General features: G+C 43.6%; 3 protein-coding genes across 3 annotated transcripts in view; 2 read left to right on the top strand and 1 right to left on the bottom strand.

Moving 5' to 3' along the window:
* The window catches only part of LOC126559623 (uncharacterized), a 43,695-nt gene extending 36,426 nt beyond the window's left edge, over nucleotides 1-7,269 (top strand). The window contains exons 12-16 of the mRNA XM_050215793.1: nucleotides 65-290; nucleotides 369-717; nucleotides 1,626-1,761; nucleotides 3,865-6,167; nucleotides 7,046-7,269. Of these exons, the coding sequence (XP_050071750.1) occupies nucleotides 65-290; nucleotides 369-717; nucleotides 1,626-1,761; nucleotides 3,865-6,167; nucleotides 7,046-7,269 (3,238 nt within the window). The remainder of the gene's footprint in view (nucleotides 1-64; nucleotides 291-368; nucleotides 718-1,625; nucleotides 1,762-3,864; nucleotides 6,168-7,045) is intronic.
* LOC126558210 (maternal effect protein oskar) overlaps nucleotides 1-19,414 on the bottom strand; it is a 91,162-nt gene that overhangs the window by 39,488 nt on the left and 32,260 nt on the right. The gene's annotated exons all lie outside the window — the stretch shown is intronic.
* On the top strand, nucleotides 17,802-18,444 carry LOC126559299 (MORN repeat-containing protein 4 homolog). The gene is made up of 3 exons (XM_050215434.1): nucleotides 17,802-17,996; nucleotides 18,078-18,097; nucleotides 18,177-18,444. Exons 1-3 carry the CDS (start codon nucleotides 17,811-17,813, stop codon nucleotides 18,442-18,444), a joined length of 474 nt encoding a protein of 157 aa, XP_050071391.1. The 5' UTR covers nucleotides 17,802-17,810.

Below are 19,414 nucleotides of genomic sequence, written 5' to 3' on the forward strand. Positions count from 1 at the left end.
CAATGAAATTCTACTGTTAATATCAGCACTGATATGTATGCTTTTCTTCTTTACTCCAAAACAGTCGAAACAATTCAGCATCGCAGGCCGATTACTCGAAACCCAACAAAGGACCGGCAATGATTGGTTCGCCAGGACAACCGCCCGGTGGTGCGATGGGTGCCAACATGGGTAACGGGGCACCATTCAAACCTGTCCCTCCTCCAAAGCCTAAAAACTATCGACCTCCAGTCGGTGGAGCTGGTACCAATGGTTCCGGAATGCATCATTCGGGACAGTGGGATAATGGGGTAAGCGTGTTTAGTCAACCAGGTCAACTCTAAATCCATCTTTACTGATTTACCCCCTTCCCTTTTTGCCAATTTCAGGAACCTATTTCACCTCGCTCTCCCGATGGATTTTACTATCCTCCAATGGCTTCATCGCACTATCATCAGGGCATGGCTCACAATGTGCCAAGCTCACCAAACAATGCTGGATCCCATGCGCCGTCCATGCATCCCTACAATCCGTACACGGTCGGAAATGGTGCGAACGGTGGCAATGGTGCCCCCATGTACAACGGAAACGCCAACGGTAGTCATTCTTATATGAGCAATGGTGTCAGGGAGATGGGATCAATGGGTGCAAGCAATGGTTATAACAGCGGTAACGCACAATACCCCTACGGCAATACTTACATGCATAGAGGTAATGGGACTGGAACTCATGGCATAGGTAACAAAAAAACAGAAAAACTCACGCATTGACCATTGTACCACACTCAATTTATACATGCAGACTCGCACAGTTCTTACCTCGTTTTGTATTAACAAAGATTTTACTCGTTTCCCCACTCATCCGCTATGTCCTAATCCAAATTCTTCCTCTCAGTCATATGTTAACCTTCAATGTGCATAATTGCAGCACAATTCTTAAATGCATGATTATCGCGATCATCAGCACACGGCTCACTAATTAATGACGTGTTTATGTCCTTCCAAAGAACAATCTGAACTAGTCGCATTCGTGTATCGGTTGCTAATCATTATTGATTTTGTGAATATTTTTCAAAATTAAATACCTAAATCAGATAAAATATGGATCGTTCTGTCGTGTTCGTAATATGGAGTCTAATATACAGTGACCGCCAATAATATATCCGCCAAAAGTTCACGATTGATAAAAAACCTCTCTAACTCTAAAATCTAACTTTTTATTAGAACACTTGTCCAATTCTAGAGTGGAAAAATGTTAAGAGGGGATACCCGAAACTTTTAAGAATTTTTTGTTTGAATTTTTATTTTAGTATTTTATGTATTACAGCCATTTTCTCATCAGAATCGAAAAAAAACTAACAACTGATTTCATGATTCATCCTATGACAGGAACGTGTTCCCAAAATGTTCAACTAACTTTCATAAAATCGATTCGTTGAAAATTGGCTTCACAATCTCATTGGCAGTCACTGTACATATACTCCACTGCAAGAAGTAACATTCCTATCTCCAAAAAATGTTAACCAATTGTTACTGGCAAATCGTACTACCAAACTCATGCATTTAAGGGTTCAAGAAAATATGTTTGATTCGCTTTTTTTGTTGCTCTAACTCAATCATACTAACAATAAACTTTGTATCTCTCAGGCAACATGCCAGCAATGCATCCTTCGGATCGACATGCGCTCGATCTCGCCGGTAGCCGAGAGCAGCGCGGTTCGGCATTCGAACTTTATCGAAAACCACAGCTTGGTACGATGGTTGGGCACCACCACAACATACGGTAAGTACCCGAATGCATTGAAATTTGCTACGGATTCATTTCTACGCTAACTCCAACATTGCTCCCAATGACTGACAAAGCATATGCTACTCAATCACTTTTCGCTCCAAGAAAAAAAACCTGATGATACAATCTCAATCTCGAACGACTACAGCCAAACATCCTTGGACCATTAATCGACGATCGTTTTTTTCATTCACTAACCACAAATGGTATACTGGAGAAACCCCATTTACGGACCCGCCAATAGACTATTGACTAAGACCCACACGAATATGTGTACGCATGTGCTTTTTAATCGTCAGTGATGATGGAACAATGTAACTTGACAATGGCTCGCCACTGGTTCCCTTGCTAGCCTGCATCTACGTATCTAACCTCGGCAAATGGAGTTGTGATTTACGGCTATTACTAATCCAACCAGTTGGCAAAACATACAAAGCTTTCTATACCATACCCAAACCATGACTTCACCATGACACCTGGCAGGCATTCCATCATCGGCTCGTTTTCATACCCACTTCCATACATCAGACAGTATAACATCAGCAAAACTGAACTTTGTTGAGCATTTTAAGGAGAGGAGCAAAAGCCTTTCGATTGAATCCAAACCGTAATTGTACACCTTTACTCTAGAGAGCAAAGCAAAGAACATTGTGAAAACTTCAAATCAAATCGGTTGTACTACGCACGATCGCCGATCGCCGATCGCACTAACTTTTACCCTCATTTTTTGTTTTCTTTTTCTGACCTGAACAGCAGCAGTACATTATGAAAATATCCCTTTTTGTGTCGGTTTTTCTCACTTCGTTGGTATAGCTTTGTAAACTGGAACAATTCCCAATTTGACCACAAATCGCCTTCTGCTAGTGGGTGGTGGTGCTAAAGCTACTTAATCGTATAGTTATTTATTAAAGTAGTGGTGACAAGAAACAGTTTTAATATAGTTAAAAGACGATATACAGAGTTACAAAAACATAGTTAAACATTTAAACATAAATAAACTGTTTACACTTCAATGTTCAAGTCTGTGTATATTGATATGCTACGCACCTTCAGTAATTAATTTAAACGGTCGGTTTCCACTAACAAAAGCTTCTCATGTATGTATATGCAAATAACCTTTGAAACTATGCTTCTCTGCTATCATAATTCATGGCGCAAACTTGTGTGAGTATGTTACTTAAAGGAAAAAAATTGTATATTTTAAAGTGCAATTCTCTATCACGATTTGTATTCCTTATGAACTTGCAAATGGTTCAATTTGTTGTCCGCGTCGTTGCTCTCCTTCCTGACCTTCTTTCTTTCTCTAGAAGTTAATTACCATTTAGAGAGGTAGAGGTACTGATATCCTTAATGTATGCAACCGGTAAAACATGGGTGTAAGTAAGATATCATAGCTGGCTGAAGGAACAAAGGATTTTGCATTAGATTATCAACATTGTACAAATTGGTGTATGATCGCGAATGTGAATGTGTATGTGTGTGTGTGCGTATGTGAGGTGTGAATGAGTTAAACTTGTACGGTTTTTAAATGAGATTCTTACAACGAGTACAACGAATTTTCTTAACAGTTCTCTAAACAAAACTTGATGCAATGGAATCGTTTCCCATATGTACCAGTACGACATCAAACTAAACATTGAACGATTGCCATTTATTATGGGGGAAAACGATCGATGAGATTAGTATGGAAAAGCGAACAAAATGAATGGGGGAAAAAGTTAGTGCATGCCGTTTCTACCAATGCATTAATTGGTAACGATAAGAAGTTCTCCCAGTGCCCTAGCTCCAGCGTGATCTTTCTGTCCGCCCTGTGCAAGACCTTAAGGCCTTCTTCTTTTCCACTACACGTTCACTGTTGCTTCAAGAAAGAAAAAATGGCGCACCTAATCCTCGGCCAAAATCCTACGCTACTATTACTACCAGAGCGCTAACGTGTTCTACTACAAAAACTGTTTAACCAATGATTCGTTATCAATCATCATCACTTTCCCCCTACTCATTCATGGTTCCTTCCATCACACTTCCCACGATCGCACCAAATCTCCTTTCCACACTCCACCCATCGCTTCCCCCCCGTTTGTCCCCTCAATTCTGCAGAGACATGGAGCCAATGATGTCGATCCATGAGTTCAACCAACACCAGCAACATCTGATGCATCAGGAACGGATGCGCCAGTTACAGCAGCAACCATTGCCACCGATACCTGGACCACCGCCACGTGGCGCATACCCGGGACACGATTCATCCCTACCGCCAGAGCTACCGGCAAAACCGCCGAAGAAAAATATTCTTAAATCACCGCTGAAAGCGATCAAGAATGCATTTATCAAGTCTACCCGCCCGTTACGTCGCCAGGTAAGCCTGGCGGGTGATGCGGATAAAAAGTCACTCAGGCCGATACTGAAACGGCAGCACTCGATGATGGAGCCACGATCGGCACGAATGCGCATGCAAGATCAGCGACAGCAGATGTACGACCAGCGTTCAATGTATGCACAAGAGTTGCAACAGCAGCAAGCGTATTACAACGATCCACGCTATTCGTCGTCCTATCAGGGTCCATATTCACCCCAACCCGTTCGTGGGTTTCAGCGGCATGAAGCGTACTATCCGAAAGACGGCAACAGTACGTATCAGAATTTGGAGCTAGAATCGATGTACGGTAACAGCCAAGGTAGAGGATATTACGATGGTGGTCAGCAAAGTGATGGGCAAAGCTACTATCAGCCGGACGAAAATTTATACGCCAATCGGGCACTTATTGAGCTAGAGCGTAGTCGTGCTCCCCTTGGACCGGGCGCTACGGTCAGCACACTTGGACGACGTATAGTGCGCCGTCATAGTATGGCCGATCGTACCGCACCCTCGCCTAGCTTCAATCAACTGAACCGCCGAAGGATGGGATCCGAAAGGGCGCCTCATCACGCTTCCATATTGGATCACCATCATCAACGTGCGGCAATGGCTACCAATGCTAACGTGAGTCACGGCTCAAGTCACGACGAGTCGATCTATCAGAGCAAGAGTGGCTCGTTCCTGTACAATGAAGCACGCGAGCACACGCGACGCACGTTCGAGGAGCCCGTCTACCAAAGCCGGCGCGAAATGCACCGCGATCATCTGTACCAGAGCAAGCAACAGATGCAAGATCGCATCCAACAAAGCCGGCTGGTAGAAATGCAATCACAGCAACAATCGCAACATCAGCCACAAGGATCATCGCCAGCTTCGGGTAACAGTGGCACAACAACAACCGCCACAAGCGATCGCTTCGTTCGCAATCAGGGTCTTGCTGCCGGTGGTGGTGGTGCTACTGCGAGTGGATCGTGCTCCAGCTCTCCTAACTCACCGTCGAGCAGTTCCTGCAAGAGTGGATACTCTTCATCGCGAAATGGAGGCGAAATGCGCGAACGGCGGACGCAAATGCGTGACCAAATTTATCAGTCCCGCAAAGAGGCGATGGAATCGATGGCGGAACCAGTGTACGTTTCACGCCGGGAGTTAAAGCATGAACCGATTTATGAGTCAAAGAACGAGCACGAGTCAGCATCATCCAACGTCGAAGTGATAGAACATCCGGTAGGTGAAATGGAGAGACTTTGCTTAAACGAAGCCGAAGCATCACACGACGAAACAATGTCGGAAAAGCCTGAAACTCTCACCGCAACTAAAGTGGATTGTCGCGAGGACCAGAAGCCCTCTGCCACTCCGTTGATCATCCGAAAGCCATACACTTTGGGAGCTCCGCTAGCCGCCGAAGAAGATGATGATGACGTGGAGGGCGACGAGGAAGAGCAGCAGGACAAAAGCGGCGAACGAACACTAACGGCAAACAATCAGAACGATTCCACCTTCGACAAGCTGATGGCGCTGAACAGCCCCGGCAGCCCTGTTGCAACGTCGTCACCCGTACCGAGCACTATGGGCACACCGAAAAGCATCCGTGCGACGCATATATCGAACTTTTTAAAACGGACTGCCCCGCCGGTTATGCCACCACCTCCACCACCACCAACCGCTGCGGACTCGCTCAATCGACCCGTACATCCGGCAGTCACAGAAGCAGCAACAGTGTACGCCAGCCGTACATCGATCGAAACACAGTACACAACACCGGCCACCGGCTCGCAAATGAGTCTTCCAATTGGACCACCGAACGCGACCAGCACACCGTTCGCTAGTGAGCTTTCGCTTGGACTACCACCGCCCCGGCAACCCATCACCCGGCGCGGCATGTTCGATGCGTCCGGTGGCAGCTTGGCCGACCCGATCTGGAACGTTTCGCTGCAGATTCCACCGGGAGCAATTGCACCGGGCGTACAGCAGGAGATCTACTTTACCGTCACCGATCCGCGGCTAAGCGAAAGTGTTGGCGGACCACCGCTAGACATGGAAAATGGTTGGTTTTTGCACACACACACACTCTCTCTCTATCTCTCTCTCTCTCTCACACGCAAACATCCTTACCAAAACACAATATAAAAATACTTTTAGAAATATTTGGTTTCTGTCACCCAAACCCCCGATGATATGTACCCTATGTCTCACCCCCTAGCTGTTGTTGATGTTGTTGATTAGCTGCATTGATCGTTTGTTTCGATCATCGTTCCTTCGCTTGCACTGTGTATGCGCGTTGGTTCGTTTGTTCCTTATTATTTTGTTCACCATTCATCAGTCGTTCAACTTTTCAGTTATAAACAAACAAATCTATGTTTTTGTTTTTTTCATGTTTTAAACGTGTGTGCAATCGTTTTGTTTTTTTTTTTTTGTTTTGTTTTTAGTTACATTGTTTCGTTTTAATCACTATCACTAATTGTGTATTTCTTTTGTGCAACTTTGACAATGATTTTTGCACGCATTTCAATATTTTTGTTTGTTGTTTCTCATCATCATTAGATTAGTTATTAATTTTTGTTTGAAAAGGTGCGTGCGATCGTGTGTGTGTGTGTGAGTGAGTTTAATTTGTATGATTTTATTTATTTTACTTAATTAAGTTTTTAATTGCATGGTAAATTATGTTTAAGTTACTTCATTTCTCACTGCTTTACATTATGATTTTATTTTATGTAATAGTATTCCCATTTTTTAAATGTTCATATCATTTGTATCATTTTTTATCATGGCTTATTTAGCAATAATTTAACTTACTTATATTATTTGTTGGAAAAACGCATGTATTACTCTACAAGCACATTTTGTTGTTCATTTTTTCCTAATCACTCACCTTTTTCTGATGCCGTCTGCCGTGAAATAACATCTGGTTCTGTCTTACCACAGGTGAAACGATGCTGTCACCACTCGTAATGTGTGGTCCTCAGGGAACAGAGTTTCTTAAACCGGTCACACTCAACATACCACACTGTGCCGGGCGCACCGCTTCGCTAGGCCTATCGCTAAAAGCCACCGATAGCGAGAAGAACCTGCAGACCGATTGGGAAGATATCGACCTGCCCAGCAATACGGCGGCCCATACCGTTTCGGTAAAGGTGGACCATTTCTAGACCATTACACCGTTTTTTTTTTTTGTGAAGCACTCGCCGATGCATCGTGTGAGTAGTGCCACTTATTTTTAGTCCTTTTGTTTGAAAGAAAAAAAAATATACATGAACGTGCACTGTGTCCTACCCACGCCCAACCTGATGATTACCGTCACATGCCGTACTGAACGTGTAGTGCCTTTTTAGTAGATCGATATTTAAGTATTAGAGGTTTTGTTTTGTTTTATACACTTGCGAAAGTGAATGAGAATATTCTTTAGATGGATACACATGGATAGGGGGACGAGTTTCCTTCTTTTTTTTTTTGTTAAAGTCCAGCAAGTCCCGCAAAAAGAATAGGCCATCAGAAGAAGATAATGTACTTGCTTTTATGCTTACCAACCGCATCTTTGCCATTTTATTATAGTATAGCGCGTGACCATGGAACCATTTACATATATTTGCTAAGAACCAGGAATATAGGCTTGATAATGCTGTGTATATAATCGGCCGTAAAATCTTCAAGTGAAAGGGTCTTTTCCCATTTTTTTGGTTTACCATGTAAATAGTTTATAGCGATAAAGGAGGGAAACGCAATAGCATATATACACACTCGTAAGAACGGAGCTGATTTTCCCTATCCCTACTGAAGGTTAAAGGATAGGACAGTTAGGAATCGGATAGGAAAACCACATATTGTTAACGACAGCGTTAACGTGTGACATTTTTATAGAAATTATACATATTAGATGTAGGAATTATTCAACCCACACGAAACACATATAGCTGTCGCCTATTACTGCTGCCATCTTATGACAGACAAACAATCGATAGTGTACAAAGTGAGGAACGCGTAACCAACCTCTACATACGCCCTCGAAGTGCGTGTAGCATTTTATAATAGACATGGATAGCTGCCGGTGACAATATTGTATTTTTGTTTCACTACTATATTTCGAAAGCGAACCCAAACCTGTGGAACACGATTATGGATTTATACTAAGGGTACGGTGGTGTATGTTTTGTTAATAAAAGAATAAAAAATATAGACTTTAAGTTAAGTATCGAAACGAAACAAATTGCGGTTTTTGCTTTTTTGAGCGTACGCGATCGTATCCGAACTAACCCATCTGACTCCCCTTGTATTCATTATCTTTTTTCTGCTTATTCCATATATAAAAGAATGTCAGGCCGAGCTTCGTCGTTGGCGTAGCTCAATAGCGAGCAAGCGAGCTCAGCGAGCGTAGAAAGGAAGGAGAGAAAGGCGGGTGTACATACCTCCAACGATCTCTCTACAGAAAGGTGGACGGCCCTAAGATGCATCCAACGGTATGCTATTCATTTCGATCGGATTAGCGAGTTAGCGTTGATTTTCCACGGAAATGCTTTGGTTTTTCGGGAATAACTGGCCGGGGGTGGAGGGATCGGATTGCGGTGTTCAACAAAAAGGTGCGCGGCTCAAAGACGCATCCGACGATATGCCGGACGCCAGAATCGGATCAGGAATGGCTGAGTTATCGCCGAATTTCCATGGGAATGTTGTTATTTTCCGCAATAACTTGGCGGGTGGAGCAGGGATCGAGTTGGGGTGTTCTACAAAAAGATGTGCGACCTAAAGACGCATCCAACAGTAGATCATTCATCCCGATCGGACCAAAACTGAGCCGATTTTTCATGGGAATGCTGGGTTTTTCCTCCATAACTGGGCGAGGGAGCGGAGGGATCGGATTGGGGTGTTCTACAAAAAGATGTGCGGACTAAAGACACATCCAACGGTAGGCCATTCATCCCGATCGGACCAAAACTGAGCCAGTCATCGCCGATTTTCCATGGGAATGCTGGGTTTTTCTTCCATAACTGGGCGAGGGAGCGGAGGGATCGGATTGGGGTGTTCTACAAAAAGATGTGCGGACTAAAGACACATCCAACGGTAGGCCATTCATCCCGATCGGACCAAAACTGAGCCAGTCATCGCCGATTTTCCATGGGAATGCTGGGTTTTTCCTCCATAACTGGGCGAGGGAGCGGAGGGATCGGATTGGGGTGTTCTACAAAAAGATGTGCGGCCTAATGACGCATCCAACGGTAGGCCATTCATCCCGATCGGACCAAAACTGAGCCAGTCATCGCCGATTTTCCATGGGAATGCTGGGTTTTTCCTCCATAACTGGCTGAGGGGATGGAGGGATCTGGTTAAGGTGTTCTACAAAAAGATGTGCGGCCTAACGACGCATCCAACGGTAGGCCATTAATCCCGATCGGACCAAAACTGAGCCAGTTGTCGCCGATTTTCCATGAGAATGCTGGGTTTTTCCTCCATAACTGGGTGAAGGGATGGAGGGATCTGGTTGGGGTGTTCTACAAAAAGATGTGCGGACTAAAGACACATCCAACGGTAGATCATTCATCCCGATCGGACCAAAACTGAGCCAGTTATCGCCGATTTTCCATGAGAATGCTGCTGGCGGAATTTCCCGGGAATTTGTGGAAAATTCCCTTTAATCCCCTTCGATATCAAAAATCACGTTGTGGAGGTCTTTTTAAACGATGTAGGAAGAAAGAAACAAAAATGAGAATGAAAAACTTAAAATTGAAGAACAAACTTAAAATGACACGGAAAAATATTTGTCATCTCGGAAAGAAACTATTTTCCAATCCCTTTTTAAAACTTCCATTTGCTACCTCCTTGGATTCATGCTCTCCTGTTACTCCTGGTCGAATTTTGCCGCATGAAATTGGGTCGGTTTTGGCCGAAAATTTGCCACCAGGAGCGAGTGGTAGTAACAGGAGAGCATGCTTTCGAAAAGGTAGCTCGTGCCGGCCGAAAATTTCCAAAATCAGTTTTATAATCCGAAGTCAATTTTAAAAGTTGATTTCCAAATTAAAAGTTCCAATGCAACTTTAAAATTGACTTTGGATTTTAAGATTGATTTTGGAAATTTTCGGCCAAAACCGACCCAATTTCATGCGGCAAAATTCGACCAGGAGTAACAGGAGAGCATGAATCCAAGGAGGTAGCAAATGGAAGTTTTAAAAAGGGATTGGAAAATAGTTTCTTTCCGAGATGACAAATATTTTTCCGTGTCATTTTAAGTTTGTTCTTCAATTTTAAGTTTTTCATTCTCATTTTTGTTTCTTTCTTCCTACATCGTTTAAAAAGACCTCCACAACGTTATTTTTAATATCGAAGGGGATTAAGGGGAATTTTCCACATATTCCCAGGAAATTCCGGCAGCAGCATTCCCATGGAAAATCGGCGATAACTGGCTCAGTTTTCGTCCGATCGAGATGAATGACCTCCGCGTCCGCGCATCTTTTTGTAGAACACCCCAATCCGATCCCTCCGCTCCCTCGCCCAGTTATGGAGGAAAAACCCAGCATTCCCATGGAAAATCGGCGATAACTGGCTCAGTTTTCGTCCGATCGGGATGAATGACCTACCGTCGGATGCGTCTTTAGTCCACGCATCTTTTTGTAGAACATCTCAACCCAATTCCTCCACTCCCTCACTCAGTTATGGAAGAAAAACCCAGCATTCCCATGGAAAATCGGTGATAACTGGCTCATTTTTGGTCCGATCGGGATGAATGACCTACCGTTGGATGCGTCATTAGGCGGCACATCTTTTTGTAGAACACCCCAACCCGATCCCTCCACTCCCTCGCCCAGTTATGGAGGAAAAACCCAGCATTCCCATGGAAAATCGGCGATGACTGGCTCAGTTTTGGTCCGATCGGGATGAATGACCTACCGTTGGATGCGTCGTTAGGCCGCACATCTTTTTGTAGAACACCCCAACTCGATCCCTGCTCCACCCGCCATGTTATTGCGGAAAATAACAACATTCCCATGGAAAATCGGCGATAACTCAGCCATTCCTGATGCGATCCTGGCGTCCGGCATATCGTCGGATGCGTCTTTGAGCCTCGCACGCAGTCACGCTTTTTGTAGAACACCCAAATCCGATCCCTCCACCTCATTACCCGTTTATTATGAAAAACAATAGCATTCCCGTGGAAAATCGACCATAACTCTTTCATTTCTGTACCGATCGAAATGAAAAGCATACTACTGGATGCGTCTTAGGGCAGCCCACCTTTCTGGAGGATATTCCAACGCGATCCCTCTACTCTCAGTTATTTTAGGAGAAACTACTACATTCCTGTGAACAATCGATGATAACTCAGTCAGTTTTAGTTCGATCCTGGCGTCCGGCAACGTTGGATGCGTCATGGAGCCGTGCACTTCTTTGTCCTTCACTTAATTTCGATGCCACCACCCCCCGCCTAGTTAATCTTCCAAAAAAGAGGTTTCCACTAAGCTCGTCAAAAATCGACGGATAACTCGCTCATCTTTAGTTCGATCAGGACGTGTAGTTTACTGTTGAATGCGTCTTGGTCCGATTCCTCCTTCATCAGGTCAGGAGAGCATACCAGGCGATGAGGTAGCGAATGGAAGCTTAAAAAGGTAACATACAATAATTTTCTTTCCGGAATGAATTTTTTTTTTTCGTTCCATGTTTATTTTTTTCTTTAAATCTCTATATATAAAAGATCGTAAGGATAACACCCGAGCGCATGACGCACCCGAACCAACCCCAAACCGAATTTCCTTTTGTGGTACTCCCCATCCCGATTGCTCCAGCACACGCCGGGTTATTCTATAAAAAAGGGATTTTCTGCGGAAAATGGGCGATAACTCGCTCATGTCTTTGGGGGCTTAGAGGGAAAAGTGTTTTTCGACAATAATTTGGAAAACTGCTGGCGAAATTTTCCGGGAGATTTTAAAAACTTTGGGCCGCGCATAGTTTTGTGGAACAACTAAAACCGATCCCTCCGCCTTAATTTCTCTGCAGATTTTGTCTTATTTAGATCAATGTTCAACGATTATTGAAATAGTAAGTGTAGCGAAAGTTAAGTTATTAATCCGATTACATGGCTTTACATCGAAAACTTACCGAGCTTACATTCAATATGATAGAGGGCCCCAGTAGGGCTAAAACTGCCACTGGTAAACGGTCAAACAAAAAAGGGCCACCAACAGCAACAACTTCACGTCGAGAGGTCAGTTGTTTGCAAGCATTAAGACAAGTGTTTTCCTCATTACAAATATTGTTATGTTAAGTATTTAAATTTAAAATGTGCTTCTTTAAAACGTTTCCATGTGTAGAGTACTTACTATGTATTCGCCTGCTAAACAGCTCGCTTGTGTAACCAGCCTCCTAGCAGTAGCTTGTCAATCCAAGTAGGCTTCATCGACGAGATGCACCCGCGTGTAGGTGAGGTTCAGACTAGTCCTCACCAATCGTGATGGTGGTGGTGGGCTCTTACCGCACTGCTTACAGTCACTTAGTGCATCAGCGAACATAATCCGGTGCATCACCACGCTCGACACACACACGCACGTAATAGTTTTTTTTTCCTTTTCGGTTGTAATTTTCCACCCCAAAAGGCGGGGGAATTTATGTACATTCGTTACGTTCGAGTGATTTAATTTAGCCTACCTAGCCAACGGGTTTCATGGCCGCCTTAGCAAGACAGCAGTCAGCTCGTACATGAAGCTGACTCCACCGCACACGCTGGCTGGCGCCAATTTAATGTTCGGCAAACGAACAGCAAGCAAGCTAACCGGAAAGGGTTTTTTCCGGTTCCTTCCGTTGGACACGTCTTGTTTGGAGTTTCACTTTCATTACTGTTTCGTTGTTGCTCATTTTAGGATGACCGCCGTGGGTTGATTAACACCCCCCGCAAGCAGCACCAGCAGCGCAACAAAAGCACCCACAAATCGTTCGCGTAGGGTGCTGTAATATGTGAAACGATAAGTGGACTGTCTGTAGGATGTAAGTACCGATCACCCATCACCTATACCGATCATTAAGGAGCAGTAGAAGATGACCCCTCCATCTTGTTTTTTTTTTTTTGTTTTGTTCAATGATCAATCTGATGCCCGCTTGTACGATCTTTCAATGCACTTTAAAATGTATGTTCATTACCTTATCAACTCATAACCATGCATGATTCTCCCTCGATGCCGTTCGGAAAGTAATTATCTTTGATGGCTCTGTATGTATGTATGTGTGTGTGTGGATAGCTTCGCATTAATTTCGCGCCATGCTGAAACGATCAGAGAACGAGCGAGAGACGTTGGCTGATTAGACACACTGACCAATCGACAGTTGGCAACGCAGTTTGGAGCCAAAACTCGTGATCGTGACGCTACCACCCACAACTCTGTTGTCTGGCTCTGTTTTGCTTCCTGTTCGCTTGTGGCCACAGATTGGCGCGCTCCGTTTAATCCCGCGATCGTGATCCGCGCCGTTGCGTATCGATGTGTGTGGTGCACGCGACGGTTACAACCCGCTGCTTGTATCGTAATCGAATTGTATCATCTCACAACACACACACACACGCACATAGAAAGGAAAACTAACAAGTCGCTGTACGTGTGGAACTTGTAACGATGTGCCACTATCAACACTTGATAGAATAAAATCGGCTTGCATTAAGAAGTATCGATCGATCATGATAATTATTTCGATTTGGTAAATTTAATGTTTAGTTGTCGAGAGATTTTCCAGCAAAAAACGGGTTTTTGTGATGAAACTAAAATTGACTCCACTTTCAGTCACTGTCCTAGTTTGTTGTTAGTAAACTAAATCACCAAAACACACACACACACACAAACACTGATCGGTCCTATTGATTAATGTTGAGCAGGCGTAACGAAACAAAATAGCGAAACAATGTCGCAAAACGCTGCCAAATATGATTGACCAGTTGTAAAATTATTACTTTTACACCGATGCCTTTAATAGCTTAATTGCTCAGAAAAATGGTAGCAAAAAAGTTTGCAGTTAAACAGTAAAAAGCGAAGAGATAAATTTAATTATAAATCACCTGTACCTGCTGGTCTTCAGCTGCTCTTACGTCAGTGCACACAACCCACATTTCGTGCGTCGAGATTAGTTGGTAAGACGAGCGTGCCGCTACCATGGCAACATACATTTCACTGTGGTGCAGCTCAGGCCATAAAAATGAAAGAAAAAAAAAATATTCCTATAAATTGGCTGTATTGCAATATGAACCACACTTTCGGCATATTTTCCGCTCATTTGCATGTTCTTCTGCTTAATTTTTTGAAGCTGTTCAATTCGATTCTTTTACGATGACTAACGGAAAACGGACAAACAGAATGTGTGGCAAGTTTGGATCTCGGTCTCCTCATGATCGCTAGAAACTTACTTACTACCTCCCTACAAACGCATCTTCATGTAAGATTTACTCTCTATGTTGAGAATTTTCTCAACCTGAACATCCTGTTTGGACTGCAAGAATTGAGAAAATTCAAAGCTGCGTTAGCAAAATTGGGATAAGACGTCTGTGGGATCGGTCCAGAGTTTCTCATCGATCCTATGTCGATCGTTGAAAAATCGTTGGATTTAGAAACGCTAGACATCAGACTAAGGTTCATCTAAGGTTCTTACGGGGCAACGGTCCCTAACTGCTAGCCTTATTTTGTTTCTTTTTTCCCTCCGTTATTGTTTTTATGAGCAATTTATTTACTTGATAATAGTCAATGTAGCAATACGGCCAGCCCATTCTTGAAGAAATACAAATAATAATAGTAATAAAAGCAAAATAATACGTCCATCCCGTATCCCACCGTGCATACCCTGTTCCAGATTCATCGCCATCGGAAAATGCACACACTCTCTTTGCAAGCATGACGATGATGGTGATGCGCTCGCAACGCATGTTTCTTCGTTCGAGTTGTACGGTTTTTCCTTGCACTACGGCATGGCCTGCTCTTGGTGTGGTGGGAGAGAAGCCATATGCGCCTACTAGACTACTTTGCGACTCCGCAGTGGTTTCGTTGCCGATCCACCACGCACTCGGTACAGTGGCGCGCGCCAAGCTACATCGGAACGACGAACATCCCTGCTCCGGAAGGCTGCTGGCAGTCACCGGTGGTAACATCAGGTATTACACTTGATCCTATTACTGTGCTTGTGCGTGTCAGACTCGATGAAAGTGAAAATTGCAACATGTGATTTGGGGACGTTTGGTGGGTTTGGTGATGGTGATCGCAGCAAGGCTGAATGGCACTTTTTTCGCTTACAAACGGGCCCTGCATGGAACACGACCGTGGGCAAAGCAACCAACTAACCAGTAGCACACATTTATGCTACTCAGTGAAACATAACCGGAGCAGACGATTCGCATTTGTAACCGGTTTAACTGCGGTGTGAGTTCGTTTACATGAGCAACTAGCGTAGAAGAGCGTTCAAGAAAAGTGTAATGTGCGAACAGAAATGTGTATTCAGTAACACCAAATCAATGACAAGCATTGAGGAGTTACGAGGAATAAAGTGAAACAGTTTGAATTATCATCGTTGATTATCGGTTGAGGACTGTGCCTGCTAAGAATCTCGTCACCCGCTTAGTACTAGCCGATCTTCTTCTCCTTCTTCTTCCGAGGTTACATCGGCAATCGAATGGCTAACTAGATTTGCTGATATCATGTAGTAGGATCCTCAGAGTCCTCACTATGGGGGAACGGTCCCGGATGAGATTTGAGCTTCAGTCGTGCCTTGTGAAGACCCGATCAAGTCCAAGTTTTTTTACACTCGATCCTTGATCGTTTTGGCCCTGAGGCCAAAAATCTATATGCTGAAAATCAACGGACAACGTTGTAAAACATTAACTATTTGATTATCGGAAATTGATGAAGTTATGAGAAGATTAATCAACAACATAAGATTAAAAATTTCAATAGACATAATTTTGCCTTGCTAGTAAAGTTTCAATTTCAACAGCACCATTTAATACCTTTTCTTATGGTAGCCGATAGCGCTTTTTACACTCGCTTGCCAAATAAATTGGATTGGCAGTTATTAAGCGATGCAAACAGTTTATGGAAGATACAATAAACTTATAAACGAAGGAAAAGCCACCATTAAGCACCATTTTTCGGTCAGCAGTTGGAAGAGTTGGGTTTTTTTTTCTTGTCTTGTCTTGTCTTGTCGTACCCACGACTTGGGGAATGGAGTTCCTTCCAAGCAGTTCTCTTCCAATGTTGAGAGCCTTTTAATGCCTAAAACTCAGATTATTTGTAAGTGTAGATCTGTTCTAGCGTCTGTTTCGGCGGTATGTCCTTTTACATCAATCAGAGTACAGAAGAAATAGATTCTCACGAAGTTGCCCCTGAAGTACAACTTTTAAATTTTTCTTAATATGGCAACAATACTTATGAAAAATTACTTCACAGCCTACGTCGCATAGTTTACCCATGGATAACGGGCTTCCGATCACTGAAGGGACAACATTCCCATGCTCCTGAGTGAAGGCACCAAAGTGGAATTTTTTTTTTCTCGTTTTGGTCCAGCTTTGAAATACATCTCTTCTTGTTTGCCTTGAGCACTGTTACGTTCATCCATCCTGGTGAATTTAATATCATTTTCACGCTTATGACAATTGAGTCTGGAATGTCCTTCCGCGCCGCAGTAATAGCACACTTTTTTTCTCAGCGATTGCCACATATCGTGTGCAGTTTCTGAATGGATAATGTGCAAAATTTGACTATCCTCTAGGGAAGAGACGATGAAAGCACGTGTTTGACCATCTTTCACAATCCAAGTAGCATCATGCTGGGCAGGCTGCTCTTCCTTGACGACCTCTTCCAATCCATCTCGAATCAGCAAAAATATCAAGCCGTGACTTCCAGATCTTGTAGCTGGAATCGTTCAACTTTTGGAATGTATTAATTCGGTCCATCATGTTCACATCACTCTCTATAACAGAACTCTCTATAACTATCGAAAGTGCTTAATATCTTCTACTCTCGCGATGCTGGGCCTATTACCCTGTTTGGGTTTTGATACCCGCCTGTTTAACTGTCATTAGATGTCCCCGATTAGATTTCTTTATTGCGTTTATACGAGAGCCTACCATGATCTATGCTCATATTGTGTATATATCTGATAATTCCCAGTTACTATGATTGAAACATCAAAATATGTTTCTTCAACACACTAAAATATCAACAAAATTAAAATATGCAATTGACATAATCCAATAATCCAAGACCCCTTCATGCACTTAATCAAAAGTGTTGACGGGGGGAAAGGTCACTCGTGAGGTCTCCTGATCGGCGAAGCTCCTCTCTTCGTTGTTGCTTGTTCCAACGTACAGTTTTTAAAACAACTTCCGAAAGCTACACAGTTTAGTTGTAGTTGTAAGGACACTGGAAGAGGGTACAAAGCAAGCCCGCAAAATGCAACTAATTAGATTTGGTTCTCCCTCGCATTTTCCCTTCGGTTGCGAAAATCAATCTAGGAAATCGTACAAAGAATCCATTTCCCACCACTATCCATCGCGCGGTAGTTACGGTAAATCGGATTTACGTTCGAGCTCTGGTCGCAGTCGAGCTGATACTACGCAACCCAAGAGCCAGATCCGTTGTCTGAGCGTGCGAATACACACGGGAACCTGTTGGACGACGAACAGTAAGGTTGTAGCCGGCAATCGTAACAGTGAACAAAGGACACCAGAACAGGTGCAGCAACAATGATGGACAGTATCCAGTCGGGTGTGGTCAAATGTGGCGGCTATCGGTATGACGATGGGACACGTTACATTGGCGATTGGAACCAGCGGGGCCAGAAGCACGGCATGGGTTCGATGATGTTCTCCGACGGTACCCGGTACGATGGAGCATTCAGCAATGGCGTGTGTTCCGGGCTCGGAGTAATGGTAAGGACCAATCGTGGCGCCAAATATCCAACAAGCAAAACGCATTCTTCTGAGTGGTTCTCCTTCTGCTTCCCTTTGCAGTGCTTTCCAGATGGTGCCAAGTAAGCGGAAACATACACACACTAGCGTAGGAGATCAAATTGTGATAATTGTAATGACGTTTTACAATTTATGGTACAGGTATGAGGGTGAATTCATGCAGGGCTGGTTCCACGGGCACGGTGTGTTCTGGCGGGCGGACGGTATGAAGTACGAGGGTGAGTTCCGTGGCGGACGCATCTGGGGTCTGGGACTGATTACGTTCAGCGACCAGAGCCACGGATTCCCGCGCAACGAAGGCTTCTTCCAGGACTGCCGGTTGGTGCGGAAGAAGCGCTGTCCGGATGTGATTAATCGCGCCCAGAAGGTGGCCCTAATGGCGCGTGCCCAGTGCGAACAGGGTAGCTAGACGGGCGCGATCCAAGTTGTTCAGGGTAATTTTTGCTAATGCTTCTTTTTTCGTTCGTTGTATGTTTGTTCTGTTATTTTGAACACTTTTTTAAGTTATATTTTAGTGATTTTTTATGGTTATTATTATTATTGTGCTTGTAAATAAGAGCATCAAACCAAGAGATTAGAGATAGTGAATAAGGTGAGATCGTTCGAATGAAATAAATATAACTTACCTCTATTTATTCTGTTACGTTCAATATGTGTACTTAGCCAGCGGCAGAAGACTTGGATCTTGGTCAAGGTCTAATGTCGTACTATCGGCACACAAAACACGTTAAATACAATGTACGCTAGGCGCAGCACGTCCGAGACCTTTCGTGGTCCGTAGGAGAGAGCCACGATCTCTCATCCTTGCACGCATCGCTAGAAGACCGATCAATGTCCCCTACGAGCGGCACACCCCACCTCGTCCTCAGGGGCTGGCAACTCATTTCATAGTATACAACATAATATACAGTATTCAGCCATTTCAGTATCGCGAATCATCTGGTGGACACATCAACACGGTGTCATTATCATGACATGATCGTTGTTCCGATGACTAGCGAGTCCTTTTCTTTGATTAACAATGAGGCCATTGTAAAGCTCCTCCATTGCTCTACAAATAATCGTCCTCTCGAACGCTCGAGTGCAGCTGAAAAATGTTCTGTACCGTCTCGCCACGCAATCGCATATTCCGTTTTTCAATGGAATATCAAAAATTTTTGCTGTAGCGATTTAAACACAATAGCAAGATATAAACATAAAATAGAAATAATCTACTGTATATTGTTCTTTATTTCGGTTCTAACGATACGCTCCAAAACTATTACATCCAACAAAAAAAAAACAGAAATGAAAGAAAAGTGCCTCTGGAGAAGTGTTCAATTATCAAATGAAATTTGATTTCTTCCGATAACTACTGCCATTAGTAGCAAAAGCCCCAA

The sequence above is a fragment of the Anopheles maculipalpis genome, chromosome 2RL, assembly GCF_943734695.1.
Source record: "Anopheles maculipalpis chromosome 2RL, idAnoMacuDA_375_x, whole genome shotgun sequence".
Classification (NCBI taxonomy): Eukaryota; Metazoa; Arthropoda; class Insecta; order Diptera; family Culicidae; genus Anopheles; species Anopheles maculipalpis.